At 56.3% G+C, this 14,586-nt stretch overlaps 1 protein-coding gene across 12 annotated transcripts in view; it reads right to left on the bottom strand.

The window, feature by feature from the left end:
* TBC1D22A (TBC1 domain family member 22A) overlaps positions 1–14,586 on the bottom strand; it is a 541,067-nt gene that overhangs the window by 262,429 nt on the left and 264,052 nt on the right. For 4 of the 12 annotated variants that reach the window (XM_059081667.2, XM_059081668.2, XM_067010448.1 and 1 more), the window contains one exon: positions 8,178–10,124. The exons of the other annotated variants lie outside the window; for them this stretch is intronic. In XM_059081667.2, coding sequence (XP_058937650.1) covers positions 9,996–10,124 — 129 coding nt within the window. In that variant the 3' untranslated portion in view covers positions 8,178–9,995. Of the gene's footprint in view, positions 1–8,177; positions 10,125–14,586 lie in introns of those variants that run through there. 12 annotated transcript variants of the gene reach the window in all.

Raw genomic sequence — 14,586 nt, 5'->3', positions numbered from 1 at the left:
ATCTCTCTCCCCGTCCCTCCCGCGGCCCCCCCGCCGCTCTGCAGCACTCACGGGGTCATCCTTGGGCTCACAAAATTAAATATCTGAAAGAGGCCAGGAACTTCTTTTGGTTTCTATGGCAACGTGAGAATAATTCACATTTTCCAGCCAAACTGAAGGAGAGCACATTTTTCTTCGCCTTGTGGGCGGCCAATTATTTCTAATAGCCGGTCAGGGCGGCTGTCCCTGGGTCCTTCTCTCCATTAGCACCCCCAGCATCCCCAGCCAGCAGTGGCCTTGGCAGGACGGTGGCCACTGAAAATTTATTAAGAGATTCCAGGCTGGAGGGGGCAGCGGGGACCAGCTTCCCTCCAGTCACCCGGGAGGCCGAGGCCAGGCTGTGGCCACCGCTGCCCTGCGGCCTTGACGCCCCTGGGACGACCAAGGCGGACCTCACCGCTAGGGAGCGGTGGCTTCGGGCTCAGGCATCACTGTCCTTACTGACTGGGTGAGCTCGGACGCCCTTTCCGCTCTCTGACCCTCAGGTGCTGACCCCTAGAGTGGACTCCTAATCCCTGCCAGGGGGGTCACTGTGCGGGGCCCGGGCTCCAGGCCAGCCCAGGCCTCCCTGGCTATAGGGCCCTGGGAAGTCCCCTGGCCTCTCCAGGAGGCCCCGAACATCGTCATTCATTCGCTCCTAAAATATTATCAAGGACAAATCAGAGGCCCGGTGGGGACCACGCTGAGCTCCTGAACTAGCCGGCCGTGGAGACGGTGGTCCAGGCTCCGAAGAAACCAAGGGGTGGGGGGGGGGAGGGGGAGGGCGACTGACGTAAGGCACTGGCTCTCGCGAACGCGGGCGCCAGCAAGTGTGACCCCAGCCGCCTTCCGCGGTGCTGCTCCCCGACTAATATCCACGCCTGCATCAGGGACACAGGCCCGGCCGCTGTTCTCCCCTCCTTGCTGCGCCTGCCCCTCCCCCCTTCCCGCCCCTCGGAGGGAGGAGGCCCCGCCCCCTCCCGCCGGTCTCCTCGGTCCGGATCTGACGCCCCTTCGCGGACGTGCATCTGGGCGTGTCTCGGTTTCAAATTTCCACGTTGGGAGTTTCTCCACCTCAGTCTGAGACCCAGCGCTAATGAGTTCTAGATAAAAGCTGCATTGTTAACCCCAAAGCGCGTAGGGGTCCTGGGGGCCTGTGGCCTCTTAGCCTGCAGACCCAATGGAAATAAATAAAGAAAACGTTAAAAGCGGCACATTAACCCCCTCTGTGGCTCCCCCCGGCCCCAACCCTGCTGGGTGCGGGCCCAGGTCAGGCTGCAGCCGGCAGCTGCTCCCTGGGGCCCAGACCCCACTTTCCCCAGACCCCGGGGCCGCTCCTCGGTTAAAGCCCCACCGCGAGCCTTTTCAGCTCCTCCGGGACCCAGGGCCCCTGCCCAGGTCGCAGAAGCCAAAAGCCAACCTCACAGCTGTAAACACGTAGGCCACCCTGGCATGGCCACGCTGGCCAGGTGCAACCAAGGCCTCAAGCCACCACCACCCCCACCCCCAGCTGTGCCTGGGGCCTCCACCTCATGCATTGTTTTGCTGAATCCTGGTCACTGGGGTTTAGCAGAACATGCTGTAAAGCCATCTGGCATGTGGCCTTTGGAAACGGAGACGTGTGACTACCTGTTCAAGGTATTGATCTACTCAGTTTTTATTTCCTTCTCGAGTCAATTTTTGTAATTTGTATTTTTTCTCAAAATTGTCCATTTCATCCAGGTTTTCAAATTCATAGGTACATAGCTGCATGTAGGAGGCACTTATGATTTTTTTAAATTAATAGATTACATTTTTTAGAGTTTTTGAGTCACAGCAAAACTAAGAGGAAGGTACAGCGATTTCCCATGTACCCCCCAACACACACGTGCAGCGCCTCCCCCATTATTAGCATCCTCCACCAGGGGGTACATTTATTACCTCCACGGACACGTCAACATCACCCAAGCCCACAGTTGACATTAGGGTTCATGGCGGACAGTCTGTGGGTTTGGACAAATGTCTAACGACGTGTATCCACCAACAGAGTATCGTATGTAGAGGATTTTCACTGCCCTGAAAATCCTCTGTCCTCCACCAATTCGCCCCTCCTCCACCACCACCCCACCCCGCCAGTCCCTGGCAACCACTGGTCTTCTTCCTGTCTCCATAGTTTTGCCTTTTCCAGAATGTCATCGAGTTGGAATCATACAGTCTGTATCCTTTTCAGATTGGCTTCTTTCACTTACTAATGCATTTAATGTTCCTATATATCTTTTCAAGGCTCGATAGCTCATTTCTTTTTAGGACTGAATAACATTCCACTGTCTGGATGGACCACTGTTTGTTTACCCACTCCCCTACTGAAGGACATCTTGGTTGTTTCCAAGTTTGGGCGACTATGAGTAAACAGTTGTCTGTAGGTTTTCGTGTGGGCATAAGTTTTCATCTCCTTTGGGTAAAAACCACAGAGCACAATTGCTTCGTCATATGGTAAGAGTATGTTTAGTGTTGTAAGAAGCCATCAAACTGTCTTCCAAAGTGGCTGTACCACATATGTACAATGGAATACTACTCAGCCATACAAAAGAATGAAATAATGCCATTTGCACCAACATGGATGGACCTAGAAATTACCATACTAAGTGAAGTAAGTCAGAAAGAGAAAGACAAATACCACATGATACCACGTGTACGTGGAATCTAAAATATAACGCAAATGAACTTATTTACGAAACGGAAACAGACTCACAGACAGAGACTTGTGGTTGCCAAGGGGGAGGGGGGAGGGAGAGGGATGGAGTGGGAGTTAGGGGTCAGCAGACGGCAACTATTATATACAGACTGGATAAACAACAAGGTCCTACTGTAGGGAACTATATTCAATATCCTGGGATGAACCAGAATGGAAAGGAATGGGAAAAATAATGTATATATATATATATACGTATAACTGAGTCACTTTGCTGTACGGCAGAAATTGACACAACATGATAAGTCAACTCTACTTTGATAAAATGAGTGTTTTCAAATGTATAAAAGCGAAGTGGCTGCACCATTTCGCATCCCCACCAGCAACGATGGGAGCTCCCGTTGCTCCACATCCTCACCAGCATACTGGGTGTTGTCAAGTTTTCAGATTTGGGCCATTCTCGTAGGGTATGTAGTGATGTCTCACTGCTGCTTTCATTTGTATTTCCCCAATGACACAGGACGTGGAGCTTTTCATGTGCTTATTTGCCATCTGTGTATCTTCTTTGGTGAGGGTGTCTGTTCAGCTCTTTTGCCCATTTTTAATCCAGTTACTTACTGTTGCCCTTTAAGAGTTCTTGTGTATTTTGGATAACAGTCCTGTATCAGGTTTGTCTTTTGCAAATATTTTCTCCCAGTCAGTGGCTTGTCTCCTCATTCTCTGTTGCTTATGATTTTTAAGCACTTGCAGTTTGCCTCCTTTTTTTTGGTTAATATGGTTGAATTTTATCCCTTAGAAATATTTGTCTGTCTTTCACTCAACAAACATTTATTTAATCCCTACTACGTATAAGTACTCTTTCTAATGCTGGAGATAAACCAACGGCAAAACAAAGATCCCTGCTTACATTATTAGTCTACTTTAAAAATAAACTTTGGTTTGATAAGTCTTTTCCATTATTTGTGTTTCTTTTCTACTCCAATAACTTCTGCTTCTATATTTATTATTTTAATCCTTATGGGTTGGTTTTTTTTTTTTTTTTTGCACTTTTGCTCTCTTATTCTTCTTCCAGCTTAAGTTGAATGTTGAGTTAAATTCTTTTACATATTTGTCTTTCAATAAAACATGTAACGCTATAAAGTCTCATCTACTTACTGTTTTAGCTGCACCCCACAAGTTTTGATATTTTAGTCTTTCACTATCATTTTGTAATTTCCAGTATGATTCTAGTTTTATGATTATTTACATGTATATGGGGGCTTTAGCATTCAAATGTTCTCCTTGGTTTGGATTTCTAATATCATTGCATTGTGGACAGAACATATAGGTCTGTATACTGTTGAGGCTTTGGGTTTACTGGAATCTCCCTTACAAAGGTCAAACATTTGTAAATGTTTTTTCACGTACCGGAAAAAAATGTGTAATCTCTTCGTGGAGAGCAAAATTCTATTACGTCAAACCGTCATTTTTATTTAAATCTCTTTTTAAAACTTTTTTCTTGCCTTGGTCCACATTTTCTGTAAGAGATGTGTTAACCTATCCGTTTATGCTGTGGAAAAGTCATTTTCTGCTTTCTCTTGGGGTCGTGTTGCCCTATTAACTCAGGCCCATGACTCACCGAGGCCGTCTCTTCATCATAGGACACAACCCTTTGTCCTTGTGAATGCTCTTCAAATATCTTTTAGGGGGAAATACAGATATTCTCAGCCACGTTTTCTTTTGGTTAGTATCTCCCTCACATTTATTGTTTTCGTCCTCTTATTTCAAATCTTGTGCCATTTTGTCTTAGGTGTATCTCATGTAAGTAGTATATTGTTGGATCTTATGGGGGGTTTCAAAAAGCATAATGTGAATCTTTTTCAATAGGTGAGTTTAAGTAATTTCTTTATCATGATCACTTGCATAGCTGAACTTCTTTGGACCATGTTAGTATTTCCTACTTACCCTATTTTTTCTTGGCTTCTCCCCAATTCCTTTCCTATCTTCTCTCGACTCGATCAGTTTTGTTCACTAGCTTTCTTTTTCCTCTCCTGGAAGTTATACTCTCTATTTCTATTCTTTTAAAAGTTGTCCTTACATTTTAAAATAATTTCTTAAACTTGTATTTTCTGAGACGTTCTCGAATAAACCAAGTGAGTGGGTGCCACCAAGGATGGGAGGGCGGTGGTCATTTTGCCGACTCGGCCATTCGGCAATAACGACCGAAGAATCCCACTACTAGAAACCTACGATGGATAAGTGTTGAGAAAAGCAGACATTTGTCACGGCATCGTTTGCGACAGGAAAAAAAAAAATGGAAGCAACTTGACGTACAGGAAGGGAATAAACAAATTCTGTTAATCCATGCAACAGAATATTATGCAGTCATTAAAATCATGTTTGTGAAGAATCTTAGTTGTATGAGGGAATGTTTAGGACATTTGCACAACACGACATCTTAAGCGGGTCTCTCTTTTGGCCGTGGCGGGAAGGAAGCAGGTGCCACCCCGCAGCAGGAGTTGTGAGAGAGGCCGTGTAGAACTCTGAGCAGGTGTGGGGACCAGGCGGGTGCAGGTAACATGAGCCCCCTGAGAATGGCTAAGGCTGACCACACCAAGAGCTGGCAGTGAGGACGTGGAGAAACAAGGACCCTCATAACCCCCCGGGAGAAACGTAAACTGCAAAACCAGCTTGGCAAACCGTTTGGCGTCACCTGCTCAGGTGGAAGGTACCCACCCCACGTGGCCGTGGAATTCCACCGCTAGATGCACGCCCAACGGAACTGGCACGTGTTCCCCCGAGGGACGCGCACACAGACGTTCAGAGCGGCAGTGTTTGCGACAGGTCCGAAACGGAAGCAACTCCAGCGTCCACCACCCACAGCGGAACGGGTAAATCGTGATCCACTCAGAGCAGGGAAAACGGCAGCAGTAGATAAAGTGAACCACAGCCGCCCAACCACGGGGATACCTTCCCCGACAGAAAAGTTGTGTGCAAGAGCCTGTCCGTGTGGTTCCTTCAGATAACACAGTTTAGGAACAAACAGAACCACACGATGGTGTCAGAAATCAGGGTGGCGTCCTGCTTGGGGAGGGGGCGCCCGGGGAACACCGCGGGTACGGGCCGTGTGCTACTTCTCGAGGGTGACAGTGGCCCCTGATGTCGGCCTTGTGACAACTCACTGTCGCTGGATTTGTGCTGTGTGGTCTGCTGTTATTAGCATACATGACAGTTTTAAGGTAAAAACAACAAAAATCGTTGCCAAATCTTCCAGAAAAAAAATAGGAAGACTGAAAAGAGTGGATTGGTTTTCTACTGCTGTTAGTAACTTACCGTAAACTTAGCCAGGGTCACTCAGCTGGTCAGACGTTTTGTGACTGCTTTTTCACCTTTTTAAACTATGAATGATGTGAACATCTTGTCAGGCACTTGTATCTCTTCCTTTTGTGAAGTGCCTATTTTCTGTGCTGTGCCCATTTTTATTTCCAAGAATTATTATTTCCAGTTATTTTCAAGCACTCGGTAGATATTAAGGAATTTCAACCTGTCTCACCTAGGTTGCAGGTGTGTTTGCTGGGCTTGTTATCATTTATCTTTGTTTATTGAGGTTTTTGAGCTCTGCTGGTCGTTGCAGCATTTCTCCGTGGTGCATACGATAGATGTTTATCATCAGTCTTTTCCTTTATTGTTTTTGCCACTGGCATCGTGCTCAGAGAGCATTTCACTGTTCCTAGGTATAAATATATCTTTCTATTTTGAGTATTTGGGGAGATTTATTTAATATTTAAATCCACTCATCTGGAATTTACCTGGGTATAGAGTTTTTTTAGCCTCAGTTTGTCACTGGAATGGGCTCAAGGGTTAGATGCTTCGTGCATGGTCACATGGTCACAGAGTGGCTGCGAGCACTCCCTCGGACATCCTTGTTAAGATCCTCTCCATGCCAGGGATTGGGCTGGGGTGAGGCTACAGGACTAGTGAGACAAAGCCTTGCAGCTGAGAGGGCCAGACCCCATGGGGCTAGGGTAGCACTGGAGGGAAGGGGACGAGAGGGGACGAGAGGGGACGAGACGGGAGAGGGCCAGCTGGGTGGGGCAGGACCGGGGAGGCTCAGGGAGGGCCCAGCTGCCCAACACTCTGAGCAGACTCCACCGAACACCAGCCCTGAGAGCTGACCCACGGGGCTGCAGGCCCAGCGGACACCTCCAGCTCAGGGTGGATGGGCCCGCAGTCCCAGGCTCGGTGCCGCTTAGCCGGGACCCGCCTTCCTGCAGAGACATCTCCACGTGGCCAGGGGAACCGGGCTGCTCAAACACAGGGGCCATCCTCCCATTTCAGATTCGCCGTTGACAGCAGCACGAAAGCCCTATCTGCCCGCCCCCCGTGAGTCCCTCCGAAAGCACAAATCACTCAGACCTCTCCGGCCTCCACGCCCAGAGCCCCACCCTCCCTGGCACCAGACCTCCCCGGGGCCCGGCCCCTCCTGCTGCCTGGCAGGGTGAGACGCACAGGGGCAGGGGCTCGTCTCGGACCCCTGGGCTTTGGGCCAGCCCTGGGGGCTCGAGGACCCCAGTGGGCCTGAGGAGCAAACCGCTGGGCCACAAACACCAACAATGACAGCAAATGACAGCCGTCACCAACTGCTGAGATGAGACCTGGAGCCTGGCATCTCCCGCCTCCTGACTGTGGCGACGCAGGTGGGCAGCGTGTCTCCACCCTGCGGCCTAGAGCCGGCACCGGGGGTCTGCAAGGGTCCGCCCAGCTCGACGCAGGCTCTTGCGGGGAGGAGAGGTAAACAGACCCGCCCCCGCCCGGGGGGCTCCAGCCCACCTGTGGGGACGGAACCTCATCCCAAGATGGCAGAGAGCAAAGTGCTGCCCTGCGGGGCCTCCAGTGGGTGGGGGGGAGAGGAGGGCAGACATGGGGTGCGCAGAGGAGGACAGAGCACCAGGAAAGCAGCCCTGAGAAACCGGGGCTCACGGGGCCATGTTTCACCAACCACTGGGAGGATGGGGGCTGGCTGAGGAGGGGCCTGGACACCCCGGGCTGGGGGGCAGGGCGGATAGGCGTGTCCTGGGTGTTAGGAGTGGGGAGGAGTGGGCCCCAGACCCGGGTGCCTGCCCCAAGTAGACGCTTGACAGACCGTGGCCAGATGGGGAGGCCCCTCCTGTCCCGGGCCGGCCTGGATCCGGACCCCCAGCCGGTGCAGCCTGGGCTAGGGGTTCAGCTCGAGTCTGAGTCTGGCCCGCCTGCACCTTCAGCTCCCCACGAGGCCCACATGGGCTTCAGCAAGACTGTGGGTGCTGCACCCAACGCCAGGCCCAGCACACTGCAGACGGCCTGTATGGAAAGGCCCAGAACTCGGACCTTCCAGCGGCTGCTGTTGGGCTGGGCCCGTGCCCCTGGCTCTCACTCTCCCCCGGCCTCAGACCAGACAGACAACTGTGCGCCAGCACCCAGCCAGGGCACCCTGCTCCTTCAGGAGAGCCCCTGAATCAAAGGCCGAGGCTGGATTTTCATTGCATCTTTATTCCGTGTTTCGCACATTGTATTCCAGACAGAACAGCCTCTAATCACTTCAGACCGATTGGCTCAGGCTCCAAGGACCCCATCAGCACCCCTTGCATTCAGCTCCAGGTTTACATACACGTGGAAACGCGCACAGAGCCTCACTGAACTTCGTCGATGCTTCCTATTTGAAAAATCAACTGCCTCCAGGGGACATCCTTCGTGTCCCCAGCATTTGGGCTGCACAGACTACCCGAGCCGCGGTGGGCAGTGCCCGGGGTCTAAGCAGGATGGGCCTTCGTGGAACTGGACACCCGGCCGGAAAGCAGCAGCGGGCCAGGGGGCCTTGCGCGGGGAGGAACCCGATGCCAGCCAGGGTAGGGGGCAGGGACCGGCCAGTAGGGGTGCTCTCCGTCTGCTCTAAGGCAGTCAGGTCCCTCCGCCGACTGGGAGGCTTCTGACATTTGCACAGTATTTTGTGCTGATTCCCAGGCACACGTAACGAGCCAAAAATAAGGAACGCACACCATCACACGCGTGCATCTGTACTCTGAGCCTCGGCTGCACAGACTCTGGGCGACCTGGCACCTGAGCTTTGCCAAGACGGCTGGTGGCGGGGCTGCCCCGGGAGGGCTGGCAGGGGGTGGGAAGAGATGCCTGCGCGTGGATGCAAGTCTGGGGCAGAGGTCAGGAGCCCGTCCTGGGCTCAGGGCTCAGAGGCTGTGGCCGTGCACTAGAGCTCCACGGGGGTGTCCACGTCACCACGGCGACATGCCCGTGACAGGTGCTCTCTGGCCGGGGCGGGCAACGTGGGGGAAGCAGGACGGGCCCCGGCAGAGCCCAGGGCAGGGCGGGTCTGGCACCGTCTGCAGCTGGGCTCACGGCCCCAGTGACCAACACACAGCAGCAGCGATCAGGTCCACAACATTCCCAGAGACGCAGCAAGCAGAGGGGCTCGGGCCACTCGGCCCCCGCGGGGTGGGCGCGGGTACGGGAGCAGCGGGGTCCTTCACGGCTCTGACCACGGAGCAGAAGCGTCTGGACCCGCCTGTCCAGGCGGCCCAGGCGAGCGAGGCTGCGGCTGGAGGCTGAGCGCCCGCCCGAGGCCCCGCACCACCCAGCAGAAGGGCTCCCGCCCGCGCAGGCTCCTCGACAGACCAGCCGGGCCGGTCCTCTGTTTCCAGAGGTCACGGATGGAAAGTAAGGCAATTTCTAGAGGCCGCGCTCTGCTCCCAGCTGCTGCAGCCAGAGGCTGCCCAGGCTCGCCGTCTGCCTTCCAGCCACGTCTAAGCCAAGGGAGCAAGTACGCGGCAAAGTTAAAAGTGACGAAGTTACAGAAATCCGGCTGGCTGTCAGAGGCCTGGGAGAGCACAGAGATTTCATAGGTTAGTGCAACGTTTCACTTAGGGCTTTGTCTACGTTTTATTCTCTTTCACTCAACAGAACAGCATTTTTACATTTCCACGTAGGTAAGGAGATGGCTGCCACCTCCCTCTGCACCGGACGGCAGGCCAGTCGGAGAGGGTCTGCCTCTCAGGCCGCCCCGGCTCGGCTCGGGGCTCCACGAGGCGGGCATTTGGCAAGGGTGCTCCAGGGTCGGGAGAGGGGGAGGCCCGGCCCCTCTCTGGCCCCGCGTGGCCGGGACCCTCCCTGGCTCTCTTTGGTATCTCAGAAAACAGAGGCCGCCCGGCCCTCGCCAGGCCCTGGACCAGGTCCCGGCCAGCCGCTCCAGCAAGGCCTCTCCTTGGCCGTGGCCTTCAGCCGGCCGGCAGTGGGGTGCGCTGCCCGGGGCGGGGAGGCCACGGCGGTGGGCCCGGGCTCATTTCTTGTAGTGATTGGGGGCGTCCGCGAAGACAAACTTGAGGCGGTAGGCCTCGGCCAGCAGCAGGCTGACGTCTTCGTCGCCCCAGTGGGCTGTGGGCAGGTTCTGGAGGAAGAGCAGCAGCTCCTGGGGGGAGAGAGACAGCCTGGGTCAGACGGGGCAGCCAGCTGTGCCGGGGAGGGGTCCCCGCGGGAGGAGCCCTGAGGAAACGCACAGGCCCACGGCGGGGGAAGCCGGGGGGGGGGGCCGCCGAGCCCCCGGGAATCGTGTCCCCTCTCAGCTTGAGCCCGAGGGCCCCATGCCCTGCGGCCAGGAGGAAGCCCCCCGGGGGGCTCCCAGGGCCGCACACACGCCCACATCCTCCCGGCACTCTGGGGCCCAGGGCCTTCCGGGCGGGGGTGCCCAGAGCCCAGCCGCGGGGGGCCCTCGGGGCTCAGCCCCAGAAGCCAGGCCTGGGCTCAGGTGTTGGCTATGCTGCGTCCCACTGGTGGACCAGCCGCTGACCACCTCGGGGACCCGGGTTCCCCATCGAGACGAGGGCCCCGGCTCCCACCGGGGCCGCCAGTGCCTGGGCGCTCGGCGATGAGGGGGCCTGTACCGGGCCTGCTGTCCTCACGACGCCCCTCCCAGCGCACGGCCCTCTCCCCACTCCCCACTGGAGAGCCACGCGTCGGGACGCTCCGCCAGTGCGGCTTCCCTGTTGCCGCTTTCCCTTCCTCGGTCCCGTTTCCTTTCGCATCTTGGACAATTTCTTGGGGCCTTTAAATGGAATTCATGGAGCAGACTTCACTGGCAGAACGTCCCCGGCTACGTATCAACACCAATCTGCAGTCTTTCACCATCAGATGCAACTTACACGGATGCCAATCCAATTCTGAGCAGGTCGTAAATAAATACCTTTGGTTTTATTTTTAATCCACTTCGCTTCATATTATCATGACCTCGCTACCTGCAAGGTGAGAAGCAATAGCCTCCCGTTGCGGTAACTCAGCAACTCTACTGCACACTCAATTTCAGAATCTAATTTAGTCCCCCAGGTTCGGTGGACGGAGAGAGAATAGAAATGCCCGGTGGTCCGCAGCCTGCAATGTTAAAGAAGGAAAAATCTGTCCGGGTGACCTTTACGAGAGGCAGGGGACACAGCCGAACACATCCTTCAATGCAGATTTCTTGTTTTAAAAGGCCTGTCTTATTTACGAGCGAGGCAGTGACACCTCCGACCTGGGAGCCACGGCACATCTATTAGCCACATCATTCGGGAAAAGGGCCACCGGTCACGATGCTGTCACTGGGTCACGCCCCAGGGGACCCGCCATCCCCTGTGATGATGACAGGGAGGGCCCGGTCCAGCAGCCCGCGAGGGCAATTCCGTTTTTCATCTCAACTTCTCTGTAAACAGCGCTGTGACCAGGTCTGCAGAATAAAAGTTACAGGGAGGCTTGCTCACAACGCTGAGGTTGTGAGGAATCAAAGGCAAGTCGCGTCCCCGTGGTTCTTTTCTTCCCACGTCCACGAGATGCCACCACGGCAACAGAGCCACGGCCCGGGGCACGCCGCCCCCTCCCCCGGCCTGTGTCACCGCGCCCTCCACGCTGGCTCGTGCTGCCCGCGGCGGCCGGGAGGGACCGTGGCAATGCTGCCGCCCCCGCCGCGCAGCCTGCTGTCCTCAGCCCCCAGCAAGAAGGCCACGGTCACCCCGGAGTCTGGAGGCCCGCAGCACCCGGCCCCGCAGAGGGCGGCGGCCCCGAGTCTCGGGTTGCCCGGGGCCTCGGCATGGCGAGTGGTCTGACTGTCCCCCGGACACTCTGGCTGTCACCTCGCGAGCATGTGGGTCGTGGCTGGTGGTTCCTTTTACCGGGCCGTCCCCTGCGGAGGCCCCGCCAGCACCACCCGGGCCACAGGCGTCGTCCTGCGGGTGACGGCGTGGGGGGCCGGGGGGGCAGGGTGAAGGGCGGGGCCCCGAGCTGGGCTGCTGCCGGGGACACGTTTTCCACAGAGTCCTTCCCGCCCGGACTTTCGCCTCTGGGTAGGTCCCAAGAGGTGAGCCTTCCAACGTTCAAGAGCAAAGAATGTTTACGGCTTTGGGGACTTCTTGCCGAAAGAGTTTCACTTTTCCAGAGAGAGGAGTTACGTGACCGTCTGCAAAGTAGGCTTATCTCTATCTCTTTCGTCCCTCCCAGGAAGGACGAAATGGTGACACAGTGGCATCCGGGAAGGTGGGCAGGGGTCCCCTCTCAGGGCCCCAGATTCTCTGTCTGGTTGGCCCCCTGCAGAGGCCCCCGTGAGCCCAGCGGTAAGGCCGCACACGGCCAGACGCACAGGAGGCGGGTCCAAGCCCAGCACACCCCCCCATCACGACCCCACAGAACCCTGGAGGCACATCCTTGGTGTCCTCACCTACGTCATGGGGTGATCTGTCTCCTCTGTGACATCAACAGGTCCACGTGTCCCCGTGTCCCCGACACGAAGCACACAGCCCGCGGTGCCGACCTGTGAGCAGTCGCTAGGGCACAGCCAGCTAAAGGCACGCACGCTTGTAGAGGGTGCCGAACGCGGGGCTCAAATCCAGCCCTGCACCACTCAGCCGTGCTGCTCTCCTGGCTCTCTGTGCCTCGGTTTCCTCATCTGTAAATGGGGACGGTAACGCGCCTCCCTCTCTGGGTTGTTAATTAGTGCAGAGGGCTCCCAACGGTGCCAGAACGTACAAAGCACAGGACGAGCGTCACCTGCTGCCGCGGTTCTTCAACTAGTCCCCAATCATGTTCGCGGGGGTGGTGACTTCACGGCAGCGGTAGTGTGGCGTTTGTGCCGAATAAATTCCCATCTGTGGGAAACGCCAGGGAGTCTGGCAAACAAGCTCAAGACGAAATGGAATCCTCCCTGGACAGTAGCTCAGAGGAGGCAGCGCCGGCATCTTGAGGAAGGAAACACGCCACACGTGTCGACCTCCGGGCTGTGGCTAGGACCCCGGCCGGGGAGCCGCGTGGGACCCTTTTGAGGGGGCTTCAAGGAGCGCCTGTGGACTGGATCGTCCAATTCTGGCGTCCGATACAAAAGGCACTGCGTGTCATCAAAACGGCCCCGAACAGTCGACTAGGGAAGAGCAGCTCTGGGTGCAAAAGGCAGACAGGTCCCCTCACTCCACCTGCCTCTGCATCAGGGCACGGGCGCCATCACACGGCCAGCTCTGCCCTCGGGGGCCAGACAAAGGATTGCGAGGCGAACACCCCTCAGCTCTGTGCCGGGGTCCGGCCAGGCGCGACTGGCTGGCGGCTCTCGACGCGGCTCCCCGTCTGCCCCCCCACTAAGGGGGTCTCGGTGGAGATGTGGGCAGATCACACACTCCAGATCTCAGATACTTGGTCTGAACAAAAGTCTGCAAAATGTTTCTTACCTTTAATATTGATCACAGGTTGAAAGGTAATGTTATAGATGTACTGGGTTAAATAAAATATTAATCTCACTGGTTTTCCCCTTTCTGCGAGGCTCCCAGAAGGTCTCCCTCGAGGCGGGCGCTCCTCTCCAGCAGACGGTGCTGCTCTGGTTACACCCAACACAGCCCCCTGCTCCAGGGCAGCAGCCACCAGGGTGCCGACCACACCCCCTTCTGCGGACCCTCGGGCACAGGACTCACCCCAAGGCCCCCAGGTCAAGGCCGGCTCCGCGCACGTGGGAGAGCACACCGGGACCAGGAGTTCACAGCCTGGCCACGCGCACAGACGAGTGAATTAATCATGATGGGGCTGAAGGCCCAGTTGCGAACTCTGATTATTTTCTCCCCTTGACTGAGAAGACGGAACAGCAACCCCTGCGCTGACATGGGCAGGTGACGGGCCTAATTGGTTTAATTCACTTCTCCACCACGTTCCGACAGTCAATTTGTGCAGCTCGGCCAGCAAACCTGCCGCCGGGGAGCCCCGACCGGCCGCGGAAGGGTGGCCCCGGGTGCCACCTGGGGACGCCGTGGGGACACGCAGGCTGGGGTGGGCAAGGCTGGGGCCTCGGGCATTACTCCCACGTCCTCAGCCTTCCAGGCGAGGAGACGGAGGCGGGGGAGGCAGGGAGCCTGGCCCAGGGCCTGGGTGGCAGGCGGGTCTGTCCCCTCAAGGACAGGCAACGTCAGCGCACAGGCGGCCGGGAACTCTGGGAGCCAAGGCTGCGTCTGCCGAGCGGGGACAGTGGCAGGAGTGACCGCCCGGCCGGGAGGGTCCGAGGGGTAGTGGCTCAGCCACGCTCAGTGCAGGGGCGGCCCTGTGCTCCATCATCTCCATGTCGCCGTCATCCCACTGACACCCGGCGGGCCCTGGGGGCGTCACCGCCTCGGAGGTGCCGGGCAGCAAGATGTGCCGGTCTGCGCCCGCGTGGCCAGCCTCCCAGCCCCCTGCCCACCCAGGCGAGTCTCCAGGGACCATGCGCTCCAAAGATCAGCGGTCACGGTCCAGGCCCAAACCCTGTACCCCACAGCCTGTGCAAGGCCAGGTCATTTGTATTCCTGCCTGTGCAGGGGCTTCTGGAGCTTGAATCCACATTCAACATAAAATACCTGTTCCTGGTCAGTACATGTGTAAAAGGGAAGAAAAAAAGGAGC

The sequence above is a fragment of the Kogia breviceps genome, chromosome 12 (genome assembly GCF_026419965.1).
Source record: "Kogia breviceps isolate mKogBre1 chromosome 12, mKogBre1 haplotype 1, whole genome shotgun sequence".
Lineage (NCBI taxonomy): Eukaryota > Metazoa > Chordata > Mammalia > Artiodactyla > Physeteridae > Kogia > Kogia breviceps.
This window is presented reverse-complemented; position numbering and strand designations above follow the sequence as displayed.